Source organism: Montipora foliosa, chromosome 13, assembly GCF_036669935.1.
Source record: "Montipora foliosa isolate CH-2021 chromosome 13, ASM3666993v2, whole genome shotgun sequence".
In the NCBI taxonomy this organism is placed as follows: Eukaryota; Metazoa; Cnidaria; class Anthozoa; order Scleractinia; family Acroporidae; genus Montipora; species Montipora foliosa.
The window spans coordinates 5,394,418-5,418,417 of record NC_090881.1 but is presented as its reverse complement, the minus strand read 5'-3'; the positions used below and the strand labels follow the sequence as shown (position 1 = coordinate 5,418,417).

The following is a 24,000-nucleotide window of genomic DNA, read 5'->3' as shown; positions in this document are numbered from 1 at the left end:
CGTCCTGTCCTTGTGAATGCAAACAACGTCTCCTACATTGACAGTTGGTTGCCTGTTTTTCAGTTGGCAATTATGATGGACACGTAACTCTGTCAAGTACTCCTTCTGCCAAGGTCTCCAAAACTGCGACAGAACAGTTGTCAGATACTTCGCACGTCTTGACAATTCACCTCCGGTCTGAGGCGCTTCCGAGGGAGTTTTCTCTTCTTTACTCAACAGGCGATGACCAATAACCAATTGTGACGGCGTCAACGGACTTCGTAATTCATCATTCGCGTACGTGAGAGGTCGTGAATTCAGTATTCCCTCTATTTCCACAACAACAGAGAGCAATTCTTCATAGCTGACTCTCGCGGTTCCTGAGGTTTTCTTGAGACAGCGTTTAGTTGATCTAACGAGACGTTCAAAAAATCCTCCCCACCAAGGAGCTAACGCGACATTAAATTTCCATTCTATATGCGGTGGTCTGCTAGCAACTTCTTCAGCTCTTCACTCTTGAAAGTGGATCCATTATCTGACAGTACAAGATTTGGAACACCTCGTCTGGCAATGAACCTTTTAAAACTTCTCACGAAAGCTTCGGTTGTCAACCTCGGAACGACGTCGAGATGAACTGCACGACTGGAGGCACATGTGTATGACACGATGTATGCCTTGTTCATATCATCACTCTTGTGATAAATGTCCTTGACATAAACAGGGCCCACAAAGTCAACTCCTATACTTGTAAATGCAAATTCGTCGGACAATCTGAACCCTGGAAGTTGAGAGGTAGGTGGCGTTCCATATGGACGACCTTCAAGTTTCTTGCACAGTACACACTTGTTGATTATACTCTTCACCGTTTGTCTGCCCTTCACAATCCAATACCGTGACCTAACTCGAACCAAGGTCTCTGCCACTCCATTGTGCATCACTTGATCATGGCACTTGAGAATCACCAACTTAGTGAAATATTGACTTCTCGGCAACAGTATCGGAAACCGTGTAAAACCAACACAGTCACTCTTTGAAGTTTTGTTAAAGAACTAAAGTTCTCAAGATTGATTAAGTTATCTAGACTCGCTTCTTCTTCCTTCCCTTCAACGCACGTGGTCACTAAGCTGGAAACAGCTGGTTTAAAGGATTTCAGTTCGCTTAAATCTTCTCTGGCTTGTACAACTGTTGGTTGAACTGGCCACTGCTCACTACTCTTAGACAGGAAGTCGGGTCCATGTAACCACAGGCTGCTTTCTTTCAACTCAGTAGACTTGATTCCTCTGGACGCTATATCAGCTGGATTGTCTGCTGTGGGACAGTACCTCCACTGCTCAGGGCGTGAATTCCTTCGAATCTCGGCCACTCGGTTCTCGACAAACTGCTTGTACTCCTTATCAGTGTTTGTGATCCACCACAGCGAAATCATGGAATCTGTCCAGTTAAAAATATCGTCAATTTTTACGCCGTCAAATGCTTGACTAGCGCTGTTCAACAAGTTGGACAGCAACTGCAGACGAGGGATACTTTGTTTAGCTAATGGTGCAACTCTTGTCTTCGAAGATACTATCTGACATTCCACCCTCGCCTCATACACTACTCTCATGAAGAGCACAGCTCCATAAGCCTTTTCCGATGCGTCAGCAAAACAGTGAAGTTGGACTGAATTGACCTTGTCTCCATTCAATCCCTTAGCATAACATCTCTTAAAGCTCACTCTTCCAGCCTGTCTCAAATCGGATAGAGTCGCCAGCCACTGGTGATTGAGTTCAGCATCGACCACTTCGTCCCAGTCTTTTCCAGCCTTGCAAAGTTTCTGAAACATCATCTTGAATGGAAGAATGACCGGAGCTATCAACCCCAAGGGGTCAAAAAACCTTGTAGCCGTACTGAGAATCAATCTTCTTGTTGCTGGTTGGGCATCAACATCTCCCAATGTCTTGTTCAGATCATAAATCAGTTCATCTTGGGTTGGGTTCCAAAGCATTCCCAAAACCTTTTGCTCCTTTTCTGTACTTTGCTTGAAAACTGATTTAGAGAAGCTTTCGTCTTCTTCTTCTACTCTAGGTCCATTGCTCTTTTCAAAGTCATCACTGAAAGCTTCATCTTGTTCCAGTGATTTCAGCAGACTTTCTGAATTGCTACTCCACTTTCTCATATTGAAGCCTCCTGACTTAAGAAAGAGCTTTATCTTCTTAGCCAATTTGAACGCACTATCCACGTCACCATTCCCAGACACATAGTCATCAACATATAAAGACTTCAACAGCTCTCTTGCAAGTGCACTGTCCACTGGCAAACATGTGTTCAAATGGTGTCTGATTGTGGCATTTACAATGAAAGGACTTGAGTTCACACCAAATACCATACGTGCAAAACGTAGTACCATGACTTCTGGACGTTCCTTATTCGGATCTTCAACCCATAAAAATCTCACAAAGTCCCTGTGTTCAGGATCAATCTCAATGTTCAAAAACGCCTTCTCAATGCCTGCAGTTAGGGCAACTTCATGGACTCTGTACCTCGGCAAAATGTCAAATAACAAGGGATTAAGAGAAGGTCCAATGTGCGGACAGTCATTTAAACTAGGCCCAAACACTTTAGATGAGGCATCGTATACAACTCTCACCTTAGTTGTATCTCTATCAAGTCTCACTACTGTCCTGTGTGGAAGATAGTGGACATCTCCAGGCGGTGGTATTTGATCTTGTGGTACCATTTAAACCACACCACTGTGCAGTTGCTCTCTAATCACACCATCATACTGCTTCAGAATTTCTGGTTGGTTCTTGAGCTTCTTGATTGTTGTTGTCAGTCTACGCAATGCCACTGTATAATTGTCTGGTAACATGGGGTGATTATCCTTGAATGGTAACTAGACCTGGTATCTCTTTCCAGTAAATGTGATGTCATTTGAAAACTTGTCATAGACTGAAGTTTCATGTTCCTTAATGCCCAAAGTTTCTAAGTCCCAAAATTTCTGCAGATCATCCTTCATATCACTTATCTCTGTGGACTCTATCTTTAACACATGCGTGGAACTCAGATTCACAGTGCATGACCTTGTCAATGTTGAGCACATAGTTGGTCCTGATAAAACCCAACCTAAATTGGTTTCAAGGGCTACTGGTCCATAGGGATCTCCTTTAATGATGTTCCCAGTAAAGAACGACCAGTAATAATCTGCTCCTATCAGCACATCAACACTGACAGAATCCCTTGTATCACATGCAAGTTGTGGACCCTGCAAGTCGGGGTAGCATTCCAACGTGGTTCGAGACCGTTGATTGGACACTGGGCTGCAAATTACTAGTAAGACATATGAGGTGATATACACATTCATTTCATCCAATGTTCTGACACACAATTGCACAACATCACATTCCTTCACAGAGGCTGAGTTATCCCCAAATGTTTTGATCAAAAGTGTCTCCTTACCAATGGTCGGTAGGTTCAATTGTTCACATGCCTTACTGGTTATGTATGATCTCTGGCTACAGGAATCAAATATCACATGGGCATTCAATCCAAGTTGTTGGTTATCTGGTCTGCAAACAAAGGCTTGGGCTACCTCTAACAACACAGAGTTGGCATTGTTGCTAACGTGCATTGCTGAAGTTCCAGCTTCTCTTCTCCTATCTTGAGATGATCCAGATCCATGTGGTGTTGCCTCGTCACTAACTACATTTCTGGATGTTGGAATGTTCCTTATTCTTTCACAAATGGTTACATGGTGTCTACCTTCACAGTTAAAGCATTTTGCCTTTGACGGACAATTTGTGGAGATATAGCCACCCTTCAGGCACACAAAACACTTGCCATTTCGTCTCAGTATTGTTCTCCTAGCTTTCGGTTCAGTGATGGTCATGCAGTTAATGGATTTGTGATTCTTCTTGCAAAAAACACATTGTTGAGTAAATTCCTCACTGGCTGTATAAAGGGCAGAGGCAGAATGGGGTTGTTTGCTTCTTCCTCTGTACTGTTCAAACCTGGGTGTATTGGCATTTGCACCACTTGTTTTCGTTGCATTACATCTTTCCTTGGCTTCACAGTTAAAGCATTTTGCCTTTGACGGACAATTTGTGGAGATATAGCCACCCTTCAGGCACACAAAACACTTGCCATTTCGTCTTAGTATTGTTCTCCTAGCTTTCGGTTCAGTGATGGTCATGCAGTTAATGGATTTGTGATTCTTCTTGCAAAAAACACATTGTTGAGTAAATTCCTCACTGCCTGTATAAAGGGCAGAGGCAGAATGGGGTTGTTTGCTTCTTCCTCTGTACTGTTCAAACCTGGGTGTATTGGCATTTGCACCACTTGTTTTCATTGCATTAGCATTGCATCTTTCCTTGGCTTCCAACTTAGTTTTCAGTGCACACAACAAGGCATCAAGATTCCATGATTTCTCACTGCCAAACTTACGGCTTACATCCAATCGTAACTCTGAGGGGATTTTTTCCATCACGACTGGGACCAATAAATTCCCAAAGGACCGTGATTCAACTCCTAACGCATTCAAACCTCGAATGTTGATTTCAATCTTGTCAAACAATTCACGTAATCTCTTTGTTTCATGCACTGAATTGACAGATGGAAGTTTCAATAAGGCATCCATATAATTTGATATCAGCAACTGCGGTTTACCAAATCGGTCCTCAAGAATGTCAATGGCTACTTTATAATTGTCTGCGGTCAGAGGCAGTCCAGCAATTGCGGATTCAGCATTGCTTGTTACACAACTCTTCAGATAGGTGAATTTTTCAATGGCCGAGATGCCAGTATTTCTTTCCATCGACAGCAGATTGAAATGTGTCCCAGAAACCCTGCCATTCTTGATAACTTCCCGAAAAGGATTTGAGTTCGAGTTTAGGTAGTTTCACTTTTGCGCTTTCGGTATTTCTGGTACTACTATTTTCCTGATTTGTCGCATGGGCCTGTGTGTGTTCGCCATGTTTCCCTTTCTCCAAACTCAAATCGATTTTCGCTAAAATACTGTAAACGTGCTCACAAAACTCACCAGTATCTTCTATTTCTTTCTCCAGTTCCTTTGGTTTGGTGAGCTCTAATATTGTTTCATTCAGCTTTTTGGTCGTTTCCAATTTTTCGGTCAACAAGGCTTTCAGAGCCGTTAACTTTTCCCTGAACGACGTTAAATCTCCCACTTGTTCTGTCAAAATTTTCTCCACATTCCCCACTATTTTGTACACAAAGGTCCTGTGTGCATCTCGTATTTTCCTGTCCTTGTCGATATTCATGACGCTTTATGTCCATAAACACCCTTTTTGAGTAGACTTCGCCTTTTTCCAATTCAAAAAATCCTTCGATGACGGCAACAGCTTTGTTGTTCTACTCCTTCTTGTATTTCCTCCGACTCGAAAGGACCATGTATTGAATCTTTATGGTATATTTAATTCATTTCCTGGTCAGGGATTTCTTTACAATTTTCCATACGAATTACCACTTCACTCGACCCTTTCAGGCCTTAAGCACGGTTGAAATCTAAAACTCAATACTCAACTTGACACTCGAAGCGATCGGACGATCGATCAAAACTCAGACTATAAGTCCTTCTTTTACACGTGACTTTCTTCCCGCCACACGTAATGTATGCTTATTTATGTCAAATTTATTTTTAACAGCCCTTACTTACCTGCTCATTTGCACTGGTTTTCAAGTTGTCTGCGATTTTGACAAAGTTGCCATTTTCGCCGCGTTCGCCAATTTCGCTGAACTCTTGTCTTCTCATTTGCATTCGCTTCCAAGTTGTCGGCGAGTTTGACAAAGTTGCCATTTTCGCCACATATTTAACTTACTGCTTCTTTTTTTTTAAATTGTTGGCGAAATTTTGCCATTTTTGTCATTTTTGTTGTTGTGTGCATTTCTGGACATATTTCAAATTTGTGGTTGTCAACTTGCTATAAATGCTATTTGGCAAGTAAGTTAATGCCCAACAAGGAAACAAGGACTATCCACAAGTTATCTTTGAGACACAGTTTTCTCGGAACACTTAAACCTACCTGCAAGGCGGATAGACTCCATGTATGGCAAGAAAGCCTACAGCATTGCTGATACCAACACTTCCTATGGTCCAGTTACAGGTTAAATAACTGTAATCCGACTTGAAGATAGTGATAGTTCCAGAAGACTGATTGAAATTACCTCCACATCCTAAAACTAATGGAAACCACACGAAAATGGATTTAAAAAGTGAGGCTTGCCTTCAAAAATCTGTAATTTATGACCTTAGTTTACTTTTACGTGACCTCGTAAGGCATGAGGAGGCACTGAGTTTGAATGAAGTGATGACATGATTTGCACGATTACTGCTGCCGGCGCTTGACCGGTTCTTACCACATGCCATCTTGTAAATTTTCCATGGCTTAAATTCCAGTAGCGTGGATATACTAAACGATTTTTGTTTATCCCCAGTCGGTGTAAAAATTGAACTTTAAGACTTAAAAAAGCTTACATTTTGTCTGTTGTTGCTATAACTATTGTCTACGATTATACTGGAAACTGTTTAGCAGTTATGTGTACTAATTGCTCTTAACGAGTCACGTCACTGTACAGTTAACACCCTTGCTAGGGGAAATTCACAGATGCGCTTTCACTTAAGACCTTTTCCCAGATACAATTCTCAATCGCGCGTCGAAAAGATAAAGAAAAAAGAAACACACTCAGAGAAAACGACAAGAAGTTCCGATTACTTTCGCAAGCCAGAAATATTGCAGGCTTATTCGAAAAATATGCTTGCTTGTCAAATTATGACTTCAAAAAATATGCAGTTTAAAGGACTCGAGACCCACCCGTTAATTTCACTTCGGCGATCGTTAACCATGGGTACCGTTATATGGATATCGAAAACTGTATGCCATTTAGCTTTTGCCTCTTTTCTGTTACTGGTACCTGATATGGTTACCACTCAAGAATCATGAAAAACAAAAGCTAAATAACTTATATCTGTGCAAATTAGAGCTTTTAATTTAAGAGAGAAACGGTTTATTAATGCTGTAGTTAGACTAGTCTTCCCTGAAGCTATTCTCTAACACTCACCGTAGGTGATTGTGAGCCTCTGGGATCGAGGTCCCTCACCAGCTGAGTTGAAAGCTGTTACCGATATTCCGTACCTCTTCCCTGACTCTAAACCCCGTAACGCCACCTGAAGTACGTTTGCGTCGGTAGTGCTATTCTTTTCCGCATAGCTATAGTAATAGGGATAGTAATAATAATAGTAATATTGTCTCCTGTAGTACACCCTGTAACCTTGTATCTGACCATTGGCGAAACGAGACTCCACGGGATCCCAAAGTACCAGAACTCCGTCGCGTACGTTCCTTAGGCGCACATTTGGAGGTGCAACGCTGGGAGCTGAAAGATGAGAAACATTATTTTTGTTATCACTGCTCTGCACAAATTCGTTGTGGACTCACTCGCCTGCTCCTCGCGAGTCAGCAACATTTTGACCACCGTGAAGATGAATATCATTGTTAATAACGCCAGATCACATTTGATTTGTTGAACCGTTCAAAATTGTAAAGCTGTTAATTTTCTGTAGGAAAATGCAGTGGGTAAATGCATCTTCATGGGTGTATTAATCTGGACGCCATCTCGCATAATGTTCTGAAGTCCTAAGAAACGTTTAAATTAAGGCAAGATCTCCGTGCAGGACCCTACTTCATTATGCATAGGCGCCTTTGTTTCAAGAAAACAATAGTGATAACAATAGACGTCTCTTGCTACTGTGGCGCTTTGTTCTTTCTTCTCAGAGGTTTTTTTGTAAGTCTGACTGAATTACGGAAAACGGACATTTCTTTCCTACAATTGTAGTCATTTTTATTATTACTTAAGAATAAGTGAAAGAAGTGAAGTTTCAAGCAATCGTTTTAATAGGGTTAAACGTACTTTTATTAAAAATTTAATTCCTACTTGCTCTATTTTTCCTGAAGTTGTTCTTTCCTTCTGTTTGCGAGTGGCCGAGACACTGCAAAGTGTATGTTTTATTCCTTTGCTGTATAATGCACGACCATTTCAGGATCACGAACTGTGCATTTAGTGGGCTTTTGCGTTTTGTCGCCCTTTGTCGGAAACTGTAAGAATTCATTTAATTACCTTGATGATTGACGATAATTTAACACCACCTAAGAATTGCGTGATTGTTTGATAATGTACTTTGCCCGATCAGTTTTCCCTGAGCGAATTGTTGAGTTGAGTCGAGTGTTAGATTGTAATGCAGAAGAATTAAATTGTGAGTATACAGGAAACGTTTCTCGTTGTGCGTTTTCGACAAAGTGGCACCTCCGACGGGACATTGTTAAGCAACATGGAGACGCAAATTGCGGATTTGAACGGGAAAATAAAAAGACTTAGCTTTCGAGTGAAAAAGACGGACGAGGTACTAAAGAAGGATGATCTAAAAGCTTCAGAAAGACACAGAACCTCGCTAGAGACTATGGTAACAGCAGTGACCACGTTAAAGGAATCAATAGAGGAGAAAAAGTTCGTAAATGGCCAGGACGAAGAGTCAGTTCAAGAATGGGCTAGCGGAATTGAAGAAGTTGTGAATCAAGCGGATGAATGTATGCGTGAATTGACATGCCAGATTGAGCAGATCGACCGCAATTTAAAGCACGCAACTGCTCTTTACGAGCACAAACGAGAAATCGAATTGGAGAGAGAAAAACTGAGACAGAAGCAAGAAGCTGTTGAGCGTGCACATGCAGAGGAGTTAGAATTTGAAAAGAAAAAAATGGAGTTGAAACAAGCTCAGACAGAGCCACCGGAAATTACAGCGATGGCTAGTAACGCGGTAAAAATGCCGAAGCTAGTAATCACAAAGTTTGATGGCACACCACAAGACTGGGTGCGGTTTTGGGGACAGTTCGAAACACAAATTGACAAGTCCTCTACCCCTGAGGTTACTAAATTCCCATACTTGAAAGAATTGGTGGATTTGAAGGTGAGAAACCTTATCGATGGCCTTCCGTTTACCCCCGAAGGTTATAATAAGGCTAAAGATCTACTCGCAAGACGATGTGGAAAAACGAGCGAAGTTGTGGGAACCTACGTAAGGAATATACTAGAACTCCCTACTGTCAGAGAAAGGGATGTCAAGAAGATTCATGAATTTTACGAGATACTACTTTTCAATGTTGAGTCGCTGCAAACAATGCAGAGCATAGACAAACTGGACGCCGCTGTACGTTTCACATTTGACAAGCTAGATGTAATTAAGAACGAGCTGGCCATGATCGATGAAAACTGGAGCGAATGGACATTCGTGCAATTTCTTCAGGCGCTTGAGAAATGGACTATTAACAATCCAGTTCAAGGAGTCGAAAGTTCAAAGCCAAAGACTGTGACAACTGTCAATCGAAGAGAGAAATCGAGGGCGTTTTACGAAAAACGTGATGGCAGAAATCAACAAGCGAACATCCGAGGCTGTCTATTTTTCCAGAGTCCAGATCACAAGGCTGTTAACTGTGACAAGGTTGTGAGTGTTGAAGCGAGGAAAAAGGTTTTCCTAGAGAAACGTATGTGTTTCAATTGTTGAGGAATTGGACACTGAGCAGGAGAGTGCAAAAGCAAGTCCACTTGTCAAGTATGTCACGCAAGGCATAATACATTATTGTGCGATAACACCCAATTTCAAGCTCAGACACGTGAGCGAGGGATGACAGCAAATCACATCGGCAACTTGGCCGTCATTCATCCTGTCGTGGTAGTCACGATTAATGGATACAAATTTAGAGCCCTGTTGGACAGTGGAGCAAGTCATTCGTACGCCTCTACTACTGCAATCGACTTGATTAATGCAAGTTTAAAATCGACCGGTTTGAGACAAATAGCGATGCTGCCTGGCGTCACAACAAGAACTATGCAAGTTTTTTGAGTGGTTATCAGCTCAGTTACTGGTGATTTTGAGCTCGAAGTGGACGTCACCAAAGTCAACAACAGAGAGTTGCTGATTTTAGAAAACCCTCGTTACAACCAGCTGATAGAAGGGAATTCTCACCTCAAGGGAGTACGCATGGATGATGTCGACGACAAAGCTAAGCTGCCTGTACATCTCATACTGGGTGCGAACGAATTTGCGAAAATTCGGACAGGAGAACGTTTGCGTGTGGGTCGTCGTGGGGACCCGGTAGCTGAGTATACCCGTTTTGGGTGGACAATGATGTCGCCTGGCGCAGACCAAGATTTATCACCTGTTTACTTGGCGGTGAACTCGAACTGTGACTTCGAGAGATTGTGAGCGCTTGATGTTCTTGGCCTAGCAGATACGCCAGCCGGAGACCAGTTTGATGTCTACGATGAGTTTAAAGAGAAACTGACGCGATCACCTGAAGGTTGGTACGAGACGAGCCTGCCTTGGAAAGGGAATTGTCCTGCCCTACCAAATAATCGTGACGGAAGTATGCGACGACTAAATTCCCTCTTGCGGAAATTACGCCGAAAGAACATGTTGGACGATTATGATGACGTCATAAGAGAACAGCTGGCGGAAGGCGTAGTAGAACGGGCACCTGCCGAAGCCTCCGGAAGAGAGTTCTATTTGCCACATCGTGCGGTTGTTCGTGAGGGTGCGGAGTCGTCTATGATGCGTCTGCGAGAGCTCACGAAATGGCCCCATCACTGAAGGAGTGCCTACATGCCGGCCTGCCTCTACAGAACAAGCTGTGGAGCGTTCTCACTCGTTGCCGCTTCCACCCTGTGTTGGTTGCTGGAGATCTTCGCCGTGCGTTCCTACAAGTGCGAATTCGTGAAAGTGACCGAGATGCCTTGCGCCTTCACTGGATCGTAGACAAGACTGCGAAGGAAGTGGAAACGGTACGATTCATCAGGGTTGTGTTTGGCCTTGCCCCATCGCCATTTCTTCTAAATGGGGTGATCCAGCAACACCTTCAGAATTTAGAGACGAAATGCCCCGAAACTGTCAAAGAAGTGCGGAAGAGCTTATATGTCGATGACCTTATTTTCGGAGGAAGTACTACAGACAAGGCTAAGCAGTTAAAGCGAGAAGCAATTGAGATCTTTAATGGCGCCAAGTTCGAGCTACACAAGTGGCACTCTAACGAGGAGGAGCTAGAAACTGATTGCGAAAATTAGGAGAGGTCATTCGCCAAAGAACAGCTCAACAATGTGTCAAAGCCAGAAGGGATCAAAATACTTGGTGTTAGTTGGGACAAGGTCCAGGACACCCTTCACGTTGACTTTCCAAGTCCACCAGCCGAACTGACGAAGTGAGGGATCCTTACCAACTTAGCAAAAGTGTACAATCCGCTGGGTTTAGCATCACCAGTTTTACTGGAGGGCAAACTACTATACCGGGAAACCTGCGTACAGAAGAGCTCGTGGGATAGCCCGTTACCGGAAGACTTAGCGGTACAGTGGAGGAAGTGGGAACAGAACATTCCGGATGTCGTTACAGTACAGCGCTGCGTTCCTCTTCACCAAGAAGAAATTCAAGAGATACAATTACACGCATTCGGCGACGCGAGCGGTCGAGGAGTATGTGCTGCAGTCTACGCAGTGGTGATTCAAGCATCGGGAGCCTCACAAGGATTAATCACCTCAAAGGCTCGGCTTGCCAAACAAGGGCTGACCATTCCCCGACTGGAATTCGTGTAAGGTCATATGGCCGTCAATCTGGCCAACAACGTGCGACATGCATTGGAGGGACTCCCACTAGCGGCTGATATCCAATGTTGGTTGGACAGTTCCGTCGCCCTTCACTGGATCAGTGATAACGGAGACTACCGCCAATTCGTCGCGAATCGTGTGAGGAAGATTTAAAGCCACCGGAACGTTTTATGGCATCACGTCCCGACAGTCCATAACCCTGCTGATCTGGGAAGTCGTGGTGGTAGTGTGAGTGGAGCAGAAATTTGATGGAAAGGGCCTTCGTGGCTGGGAGACCCCGCCAAGTGGCCACCTGAGATTGTAACAGAGCCAAGCCCCGAAAGTAGAGCAGAGAGACAGGTTCAAAAAGAACTTGTCGCGGTTGGTGTCGAAGGGAGAAACGAATTCGATGACCTTCTCGAGAAGTTCAGCCTTCGTAAAGCCATGAGAATTGGTGCTTGGATCTCGCGATCCTTGCGCAATTGTTGTCGTCCTTCCAACACGATCCGTGGACCTATGACAACGGCAGAGCTAGCTGAGCATGAGTTGTTCTGGATCAAGAGAACGCAGAAAGAGGGGATGAGCAATACAAATTTTATCGCAGATCAAGGGCAGCTCAACCTACAACAAAACAAACATGGTTTGTTGGAATGCCGAGGTCGTGTACAGGGAGATTATCCCATGTACCTGCCAGACTCAGACCTTTTTACAGCTAAGATGGTTCAGCATGCCCACGGAACTACACTCCATGGGGGAGTTTCTTTGACGATGACGAAAGTGAGAGAAAAATTCTGGGTACCCCGACTGCGGAAGTTAGTCAAGAAAACCGTGAATAATTGCAGTGGCTGCAAACGCTTTCAAGCAGTAGCCTTGAAGAATCCACCCACCGCACCGCTGCCTAGCGAGAGAACAGAAGGAACTACACCTTTCAATGTGATAGGTGTTGATTTCGCCGGTCCTGTGAAGTACCGCAGCAAGCGCAAGGAAGAACGTAAAGCGTACGTGAACTTGTATTCGTGTAGCCTTACTCGCGGAGTGTTCTTAGAGTTATTGCCAAGTTTGGAGACTACTGATTTCATCCAAAGTTTAAAGCGCTTTATTGCCAGGAGAGGACGTCCATCGAAAGTCTATTCAGACAATGGTAAAACCTTTTTCGCCGCTGCCAAGTGGGTAAAGAAGGTGCGGAGAGATGAAAGATTCCATTCCTTCCTGAGCGAGCATTCCATCCAGTGGCAGTTCAACCTCGGCCGAGCACCATGGTGGGGTGGACAGTTTGAGCGTCTCATTGGATTGATGAAGTCCATGTTCTACAAAACAGTTGGCCAAGGTCTGCTTACCTAGGAAGAACTGAGTGAAGTCATCCTGGACATTGAAGTTGCGATGAACAACCGCCCGTTGTGTTACGTGGAAGACGACGTGCAACTTCCGACGTTAACACCGAATGTTTTCCTGATGTTAAACTCCAGTGTTCTGCCCGAGTTGCAGCCCTATCACATAGAAGAAAGAGATTTAAGGAAACCCGCCAAGTTCCTGATGAAAACGAAAGATGTGATGTGGCGTAGGTGGACGACCGATACTTGAGCGCGCTGCGTGAGCGTCACCGGCTCAGACGCGGAAAGAAAGGAAAAGAGAATTCTCTAGCTGTTGGAGACGTTGTTATCGTGAAGTCCCATGAACGAAACTGAAATTGCTGGCCGCTGGGGATTGTGGAGCAACTGATTGCTGGAAGAGATGGAGTAGTTCGTGGTGCTAAGTTACGGGTCGGACAGTCACACGTCCAGCGTCCTGTGCAGCTGTTGTACCATTAGAGCTATCCTGTGATGAAGACGACAATCAAGAAACAGCTGTGACACTCAACCCAGACGCACCAATGTTCAGACCCAGGCGTGATACTGCTGCAGCCGCGGAACTCCGAGCCGAAGCATTATAGTCAATTTTAGTCGTTAAGAATTTCTGGTGACTTTGTTTGTTAAGACGTAGTAGTTACCTTCTTGAGCATATGTCTCGTTACCTACTCACGAGTCATATGGGGGAGTGTGTCGCAAACTGCAAGAATTCATTTAATCACCTAGATGATTGACGATAAATTAACACCACCTAAGAATTGCGTGATTGTTTGATAATGTACTTTGCCCGATCAGTTTTCCCTGAGCGAATTGTTGAGTTGAGTCGAGTGTTAGATTGTAATGCAGAACAATTAAATTGTGAGTATACAGGAAACGTTTCTCGTTGTGCGTTTTCGACACTCTTTGTAGAGATGGGCAATATCCTCAATGATGTTTCTAAGTGTATAACTTTGGTAGAGTCCTATGGACGTTTCTGTTCGCTGGGGGGGAGGGTAGAGGTGGGGGATCAAGTAAAACGGATTGTTAGGGTGTAGAATAAAATATAAATTAAAAAAGCAGAGAAAAATAAAACCTTCAAAATTACTCACCCATTTCAGCAGTTTCGACTTCTACTTGCTCGCTTTTATACAAGTCACCGCTGACATTTCCCGCATAAACACGAATCGTGTGTTTACTAAAACCTGGGAGGTCGGACACGTTCATCGCCGTGAGTGACGAATTCAATATGCGAACTCTCCAGGTCATGTTGGCGCTGTATGACCGGTAATAATCTGTAGGCCTTGTTTGTATCATGGACAAAATAAAGAACTCGGGTTGTAAGTCTCCCGGTAAGTTGTTCCATTCAACAACTAAACTCGTCGCACTGGTGTCGAAACCAAGTATGTTCCATGGTGTTGATGGTGAAAGAGCTACAATGGAAAAGCGTTACATATTAACGACAATACGCTCTATAAATGAGAGAAGAAAAAGATTCACTAACATATCAACAATAATTTTGATACAATTATGTTTCCTCTTTTGGCAGATTTCACCTCTTTGTAGCCCATACTGCAAAATTTACCTAGCCGCTTAGATTTTTTATGTTTGAATGTTGAATGTGAATGTTTATTTGCCACACAATAATATTACAGAAACATAAAGGATGGATATTACAATAATTGAGGCGAGGAGACCCCAAGAAACCAGCGGGCTTCATACCTACTGTCCAAAATAACCGAGTGAGCTTAATTAAGGCTAAGAGGAACCTTTTTTGATGTTTGTTAGATTCAAAGCCAGTAAGGGAATCAACGAAGGCAGCAGGTTGGGTCATCTACATCGAATTGTATTGACGTTCAAGAAAGTTAAGTTATGAAACTGCCCAAATTATCTCTATACTCAATTTCGTCTTTGGCCATCTCAGTTTTATCGGAAATAAAACACAAACAGCGATCACAAACATATGATAAAAACGTATACTTAAAATTATCTTTTACTTCACGTTTCGTATGCTTAGGCATACATCTTCAGAAGTGACGGTTAATACAGAGAATACGGCATAAGCGAGTCCATAGTCCGTCGCTGGAGGAAAGATCAGGCAAATCTCTTCAATGAAGAGCTTATCGAGGAGCGTATCCCGAGCTCGATCAATGACTGTTGGAGTGGTTTCCCCAGCAAAGAAATCAAAGAAAAGAATTTCCTGTAATGGGTGCAGGCTTTTTTTTTTTTTTTTTTTTTGCGTGGAAAACGTCGCTTTAAACAAGAAGAAATCTACTTGTGCTTTCCTTTCAAGTTTGCTATGGTGTCATGTGACAAGCTTGCTTACACGATCTGTGTCAACAGAAGGTTCAACCTCGTTCCCAGAGACTTCGTTCCTTCGATGGATAAAACAGGCCTCGCGCGATATTCCCAAGGAGATGGTGAGGCGTTCGATCAAGACTTGTGGCATCTCTAACGCACTGGACTGCACAGAAGACGGTTCAGAAGAAGAAGAAAATAGTGAAGACAAGAAAATTGTCGACGGGGTGGCAAAAAGGCACAAATTTTCGCTGCTGACATAATATACCTGCCAAGTGTCACGCCTAAGGCGTGATTGTCACGCCTGCGGATCAAAAACTTTGATGTCACGCCTACTCACGCCTGTGTTCCAGTTTCTCAAGCCTGGTAGAAACGTTAGAGACATTAAGCAATGACTGCCACATTTTGAAAAAAAACATACATTAAGTTATATTTAAAGAAACTGAATCCAATGAGAGAAAATAAAAGTCCATGGGAATGATTGTCTTTCTTAGAATTCTCTTATTTTTAGTATGGAGAGTCACTCGAGACGAGGTAGTTTGGGAACGAGAAGGTCAAATTTGTAGGAGTATTTCTGGTTCCGGTACTGCTACCAAATTTAGTTGTGGTTCCATGCAACCACAAACTATATATTACCTTATAAGTATTCAAAGCATCGATCGATGTACTGGCCAGACGAACGTCTTCGGAGCATCTTCGGAGGTCTTCGGACAAGTTCGGATATTATCCGAATCCTACAAAAAAACTCTGGCACTGTCAGGAGAAAAATTTCACGCTTATAATTAAAAAAAAGAGGTAATAGGTAAAACACATTTCTTTAAGGTCGGCTTTAAATCTTTGATCGGCAGTGTCTCCATTACTTTACAGTAAATGTCCGAACCTCTCTCGCTAAAATTTCAAAATGATCCCATTTGATGTAACGTGGTCCGCAAGAGCCAACGTATGATGACCATTAATTACTGCTTTAAAATGCTCAGTTTTTCTGTCATGCAATCGTCTTTTAGTATTTCTGATATAAAAACCATTGCAGTCTCAACATGTAGGTTTATATACAATCTTAGCCTTTTTGGCCTCGGCTAAGTCTATCTTTGTAAGGAAAGAGAGATTTAATGTGACGAGTACTTTGGAAAATCATTCTAAGGTTAATGTGCCCGTAGAATTTATTTACACACGACATAATTTGTTTACCAACGATTTTGCTTTGTAGCCCTAAATAATGTAAAAGTAACAAAATTTTCATCTTGGAAACTGTGACGGTTTGGTGAATGGTTTGTTTTGTTGCTTTTGTAAGAAATCATTCATGTTATAATTAACAACACCTCTGGGGTAACCGTTTTGTGACATCAACTATCTTAGGGACGGACCATTAGAAAATTGATGGGGGCTGTGGGGGATTTTCAGCTGGCACGATTTCTTTTTTTTTCGCGCACTGCTTGTGGAGGAATCTTTTTTCCAGGTGAAACCCTCTGCACGAATTTTTTTTAGACAAATATTGCTTTTTTTTTTAAGAGTGAAATCTTGATTCATTATCTATGTTTTTATGATTTATAAATTATTCTACACTCACAACAGATCAAAGGATACAGGCCACTTTTTAATGCAAAATCTTTTCGAAACTGTACACACAATGAGAGAGGAGGAAGCCACTTGGAGTGGACGGCTTCCCTGTACTTTTTTGAAGTCCCTGGCCTCTGGAATTCCTCTCCCACAGCCCATCATAATGATGCCATACTCCATTCACCAACACAGCCTCTCTGTAACGTTTTAACACTACTACTACTACATGTAAATGCTCTTTTTCATTTTATTGTAGAATCATTATTCAAGGCGATAAGAACCATCCTCTAGTTTTTATTGTGGGCACAAATAATTTTATAGAATATTTACAAAGATACCAAATATTTATTTATTACAAATTTTATTTTGAGCGAATGTGAGAATGATATATACACATGAGAAACAAAGAGAGACAAAGCTCTTCACCTTGAATCAAGCTATCGGCAACTGATGAGATCCACATGATAGGATCGAAACCGCGGTCTTGCCTGACCGAATAATATGTCAGAGAACTTCCATCTAGAGTCGGGTTATCTTAATTCCTCGACAAAGAAGCGACCTAAAGACATCGACATCAAATATCAAAAGAGCATCGACGAGAACGAATTAACTCCAGAGGTTCAAGGAGGACAGCTACTGACCATGGCCACAAACCAAAACATGCTGAAGAAGTCAGAAGAACGAGTGAAAGAATTAAAAAAAACAACGCCTCCAAAGAGCATAACGATCTGCTAAGAAACGCAGAAAAAAAGGCATACAAAGCCTATAGGAAGCCAGCTACCTCACTGATACAGGGCACAATGTAACAGGCGTTCAAAAACAAAATGAACCCGGGCCTGGGTCAAACATTTAAAACCAGAAGATCACTCGCTTCTACTGCAGATGAATATATCGTCGAGCCTAGAATTAAATTGGCGCAAAAGCGAGACGCCATAAGGTCACATTCACATTACTGCTGAGAAAATCAACACCAAGAAACTAAAAACATTACTTTCGAGACCAACTATTTTCTTGGAAGAAAACGTATCACAGCAGTATAGAGATTCAAATATAAAGCCTCATAGGGCAAAAACCATTGCTAAATGAATAGTACACGAACCGCCTAAAAGAGGCGTCCATTCAAATATGTACTGATCAAGAGAGCAAAATTATAACAAAGGCAACAGAAACCAGACCACGTTCAAGGGAGTCGTGTAGGGCTGTCAACCCTTTTTAACACTTTCAAAGTTTGCCCTTTGATTGACAGTTACGTATTGAAATTCTCAAGTTCGAAGCGAACTTATGAAATTTACAACGAACTTCGCAAATCGCCTGTCAAAAGTTTTGTGAAATGCACTGTAAATAAAAGTCACAATTGGACCTTCCTTCTGCATGAATTTTTTTTCTTTACCTTCTTCTTTGCGTGAATCTTTTTTCTTGGCATTTTCCCTTGCATGAATTTTTTTTGGTTTTTTCCCCATCACCCCCATCACTTTTCTAATGGTCCGTCCCTTAAGTTCATCCAAAGACCATTGTAAGACCTTGTAACAAACGAGGTGACGAGCAAATGCGGAAACATGTTACATAAACTTGTCACAGTTTAAAGCGGGATCATTTTGAAATTTTAGGGATAGGGCGATCTTTCATTTACTGAAAAATGAAGGAAACAGTGCTCATCAAACATTTAAAGCCGACCGTAAAATGATGAATATGTCAGCAGCGAAAAGCTGTGTTTTTATTACTTTTTATCACCTCTATTGTTACTTAATAGTTAAAAGTTTATAAGTTAGTGATCCTGTACATTTAAAACTCCAATTTTGTATTAACCGTCACTTCTGAAGATGTATGCAGAAGCATACAAAACGTCAACTAAACTTTGATCATTGAAAGAAACATGCGTGTGAAATCATCTGGCGTAAAGTGCCCCGAGCAAGTCACCGAGTAATGTTTTCAGTATTGGCACTCAGATTCTTCCTCGTCAAGTTGACGAAAGAGATCCACTTTCGTCTTCTTTTAATAGCTTTTGACCTGGAATCACCGTAAAACGGTATTTCATGGATAGAAAAATCATTTTCTTCGTCTTTCGTGTTGTTGCAGCTGGATACAACGCATCTACCGACCGTATTAAACCTTCACATGAAAATATCTCAAAGGAATGACTAAGAGGTAGAAATAAGCGTTCCCAAGATGACGTCACAATCATCTCCAGTCCCCCTTCTGTACTCGCGCGGTTTTTTACCTCGCCGGAACTGAAATTCTCCGCTTTTTAATGGCTAATATTAGGGGAAGAAAAACTGAAATCGAAATAAAACTTTTGCAGTTGTTACCAGGACAATGGGTATATTCAATCAAACAAATAAAAAATAATCTGCTATATACACTTCAAGTATACGTTTAGATCTGATGTTTGTTACCGCTGTTTGTGTGTTATATCTGATAAAATGATCTCTGTAACGGTAGGGAAAACGGCTTTTCAATTTCCAACAGGTCAGGATTCAAGATGGCACACACAGTTGAGAATTTAACAAAATCAAGAAGTTCCTCGAAGAATTATAATCATCATCTTATAATTTGAGCAAAAACAAAGTATCAAAGTATTCAGGAAAAGCCCTAAGCTTCCAGTTGCAGTTAAATCAACGTCCTTCCTAAATGTGCTCCAGCAATGGGCTATAGGTTACTCGTGGTAAGCAATATCTCTTTTCTGGTTCAATTTTATCTATGGTTTAAATAATTTCCCCCTTTATTATAAATGAATAAATAAATAAATTAATTAATTAATTGTTATATATTACCATTTATATTTATCCCCAATAACAAAGAAAGTTAAAATTTATACCAAGGATAAACTGACCTCCAATCTGTCAGCATACTTCGTCAAAATGGCCGAAATGACATAGTTTCAATTGCTTTTTAGCTCAGTTGCTACAGCTCCGCACTATTATCTCCTAAGTCAAGGGCTCGAATTCTATTTACGCTTTATTTTTCCGACTTCTTGAGCTGGGAACAAAGTTAGAGTTATTATCCACAATTTTAAAAATAACTCCGATGGTAAAATTGTAGTCTTGCGCAGTTAGCAAAAGGCACACAAAAAAGTGATGGTTGCATGGAGATCCAAGTCTCATGGGCTAAAAGTGTTTAAAAGTTACAAAATAGTGGTATTTTCCTAACTGATATCATACCTAAATCTAGGCCTCCCTTTAAGATAACGAATTGAATTGTCAGGCGGCTGTAACGACTGTATAAGTATGACTGTACAGCAACAAAGTGGTCATCCCCAAAAGCTATTTGTACGGTGCTTTCCAGATCGTTGTAGCATCCGTACTGACCAAAGACCTTAGATCCATTACTTGAATAAACCGTCACAAATTCTCTACAAAAGTAGCACAAATATAAACATTTAGAACTTCTACGATGGTTAAAAAGTGGTGAAGGGAAAAAAAAAAGAAGTTATTCATGGTCATAGTAACATTGAAAGCGTAGAATGTCCTTACAGTCTTGACCTCCATTGTAGCCGTACGACCAGGGTTATTTTTTTGGGATTTAGTAAATGAGAAGAAGATGAAACCGTCAACATTTTTGTAAAGAAAGATCTATCCGACAGTTTTTCCATTTGCAAAAAAAACCTGTGTGATAAATTTAACTACTTACTTCTATACATGATTTTTCCATTCTTACTGAATTCTTTAATTTTGATATGGGATCGTACGGTTAGTTTGTGAGGAAAAGGCCTTTGAAATGTCTAGTTTCCATTCCCCCCTCCAAAAGCTCGGTCACTATATTTAGCTTTTTCCCCTGATTTGCATTTATTTGTTCGGTAACATTTACATTTTACAACAACTGCAGTGACTTACACTTCAGAAGGGAAATCCTGTTGTCTTAACTTCACAGATTTCAAAATCTTGATCTTTTTCTTCGGAAAACTGTAGTACGCCATGTTAAGCGACGTCACCTTTGACTTCTTTTCTAAATTTGTCACTTATGTCCGGAAATGCACACAATAACAAAATTGGAAACAATAACAAAATATCGCCAACAATTTGACAATTTTGGCAAATATGGCGAGATTTTGTCAAATGGCCAAATGTATGTAAATTAATGAATGGGGTAGTTTCTAAAGAAACTATGGTCCTGCGTCGATTTGGAAGTTGTACACAAAAATTTGGTTTTATCAACGGAGTTGATAGTGTAAATTAGCCACCGTACAGAGATTCTAAAAGCTGACGTTTCGAGCGTTAGCCCTTCGTCAGAGCGAATCGAGGAATTAAGGGTTACGCTTAGTTTATACAGTAGAGTAGGGGCTACGCTATTGGTGGCAACATGGTAAAGTAAAAGGGGTAAAGTCTGCTTACGAGACTAGAAGGCCCATCAGGCCGGCGCTTATCTCCGGTTTCTGTAGCATGAAGCGGCTAGGACTATTTCTTCTCCCCCCTAGATGGGATGCCAGTTCACCGCAGGGTTACCCCCGGCATTAATTGCCGGTTACCATTTATACACCTGGGTGGAGAGAGGCACCGTGAGAGTAAAGTGTCCTCCCCAAGAACACAACACAATGTCCCCGGCCAGTACCCGAACCCGGACCACTTGATCCGGAGTCGAGCGCACTAACCATGAGGTCACCGCACCTCCCATACAGACATTCTACAAGCTGACGTTTCGAGCGTTAGCCCTTCGTCAGAGCGAATCGAGGAATTATGGGTTACGCTTAGTTCATACAGTAGAGTAGGAGCTACGCTATTGGTAGTAACATGGCAATGTGAAAAATAGGAATATATTAGTTAAATGAAGAGCGTTCGTTAATACCGTGAGGAATAAGGGTGCCGATTTGGAAGGTGAATCTTTGTTCCAGATTCTTGCGGCTTTCCGTCGTACCTTGATGTAGGAAAAGGCGGCAGACAGCCATGTGTTTTTTGGAGTGGTTAGGGAGATTAAAATGACGAGCGACTGCCTTAGAAGCATCTTTGTCATTCTTCTCAACATCGCGAAGGTGTTCGCGGAATCGGTCGCCTAGTCGTCTACCTGTCTCGCCAATGTATAATTTATTGCATAACGTAGAGGTTATTCAATAAATGACATTTGCGGAGGTACATGTGAAACAATCGGTGATCTTAACAAGACAAACTTATTTTCACCATGGACATTACATCTCTATACACAATCATTCCCAATAGCGAAGGTCTTGAAGCACTCAAACACTCTTTCGATCAACGCACTGTCAAAGAAGCACGCTCGGAAACGCTCCTCCGCCTTGCCGAACTAGTTTTAACGCTCAACTGTTTTTCTTTCGCCGGCAACTATTTTAAACAAATTAATTGGTGTAGCGATGGGCGCAAGAATGGGACCTAGCTATGCCATTTTTTTTGTAGGATATGTTGAACATCAATTTTTTAATCAATACAACGGCCCCAAACCTCAACTCTACGGCCGCTACATCAACGACTGCATCGGCGCTATTTCATCCAGCAGAGAAGAACTCGATCAATTTATAACCTCCGTTAATTCTTTTCATCCGGCTCTTAAATATACCTGGGAAATTTCGGAAACTTCATTGGCTTTCCTAGCTATCAAAGTTTCGATTAGTGGCAACGTGCTATGTACCAGTGTGCACCACAAACGTACTAATTCTCACAGTTATTTGTTGTATTTATCGTCACATCCATCACATGTCAAGAACTCCATTCCTTAATCTCAATTTCTTAGTTAGACTTCGCCGTCTTTGTAGTGATGACTCCGATTTTTCCAGCAAATCAGGGGAGATGTACCAGTTCTTCGAAAAACGTGGCTATCCTGCCTCTGTGGTCAAAGAGGGCCATCTTTGCGCCCAACAATGTGATCGAGATTCAGCACTACAAACGTCACAAAAAGATAAGAATGACAGAATTTCATTCACCCTCACTTTCCATCCTCATAATCACGCAGCCAAAAGTATCAATTTAATAATTATAAAATACTCCGAAATGATCCCGAGACTGGTAGAATCTTTTCGTAACCTCCACTTATTTTATTAAAACGCGACAAAAACGTTGGCAACTTTTTAGTTAGAAGCGCGCTCAAAAATAACGAGTAACCCGGCACTTTCAAATGTGCCAGCTGACGATGCAAAAATTGTCTTTTCATTCTTAACACTAGCAAGATATCGGGACCTAAGCGATCTGTTAAGATCACCGATCGTTTTACATGTACCTCCGCAAATGTCATTTATTGCATAAACTGTACGTTATGCAATAAATTATTCATTGGCGAGACAGGTAGACGACTAGGCGACCGATTCCGCGAACACCTTCGCGATGTTGAGAGGAATGACAAGGATGCATCTAAGGCAGTCGCTCGTCATTTTAATCTCCCTAACCACTCCAAAAAGCACATGGCTATCTGCGGCCTTTCCTTACTTCAAAGTACGAAGGAAAGCCGCAAAAATCTGGAACAAAAATTCATCTTCCAAATCGGCACCCTTAATCCTCACGGTATTAACGAACGCTTTTCATTTAACTAATATATTCCTACTTTTCACGTTGCCATGTTACCACCAATAGCGTAGCTCCTACTCTTCTATATAAACTAAGCGTAACCCATAATTCCTCGATTCGCTCTGACGAAGGGCTAACGCTCGAAACGTCAGCTTTTAGATTCTCTGTAGGTGTCCAATTTACACTATCAACTCCGTTGATAAAACCAAATTTTTGTATGTAAATTAGTTCCGCCCATGGTGGCCAGCCATGTTGGCGAATCTGGCGAATATGGTGAATTTTTGTCAAATGGCCAAATGTTTGTAAATTAGTTCAATACCACGTGGCCATCCATGTTGGTGAATATGTCGATTTTGGCGAATTCTTGTGAAACTTCCAACGGTATGTGAGTTAGTTCAATACGTGATGAGCAGCCACGTTGACGAATCTGGCGAGCATGGCGATTTCGCCGCATTCTCGTCAAATCGCCAACCGTACATAAATTAGTTTTAAAATCTGGCAAATATGGCGAATTCTTTTTAAAGAGGTCCTACTTTCACAACTACTACTCCTCAAAGAAACAACAAACTGCTCGTTCTTAAGCAACAAGGAACTACTAACCAGACGTTTTCCTACAGAAAGGAGACTTGTTGTAGGACTAAGGACATGCAGATACTTGATTGAATGGTTGAATTTTAAAAGTGGATGAAATACCCATTCAGGCCAATTTTGCAAAAATTAGCCGGTGACAAGTCGGCCATAGTTATTTAATGAAATGTAACAAATTGCTTCCATTTTTACCCTGT

General features: G+C 41.8%; 1 protein-coding gene across 1 annotated transcript in view; it reads right to left on the bottom strand.

Annotated features, from left to right (window-relative positions):
* LOC137982138 (uncharacterized) overlaps nt 1-24,000 on the bottom strand; it is a 211,591-nt gene that overhangs the window by 113,834 nt on the left and 73,757 nt on the right. Inside the window, exons 13-16 of the mRNA XM_068829205.1 lie at nt 19,931-20,121; nt 14,030-14,350; nt 7,030-7,344; nt 5,994-6,150 (exon numbers count right to left, since the gene is read on the bottom strand). Coding sequence (XP_068685306.1) covers nt 5,994-6,150; nt 7,030-7,344; nt 14,030-14,350; nt 19,931-20,121 — 984 coding nt within the window. The remainder of the gene's footprint in view (nt 1-5,993; nt 6,151-7,029; nt 7,345-14,029; nt 14,351-19,930; nt 20,122-24,000) is intronic.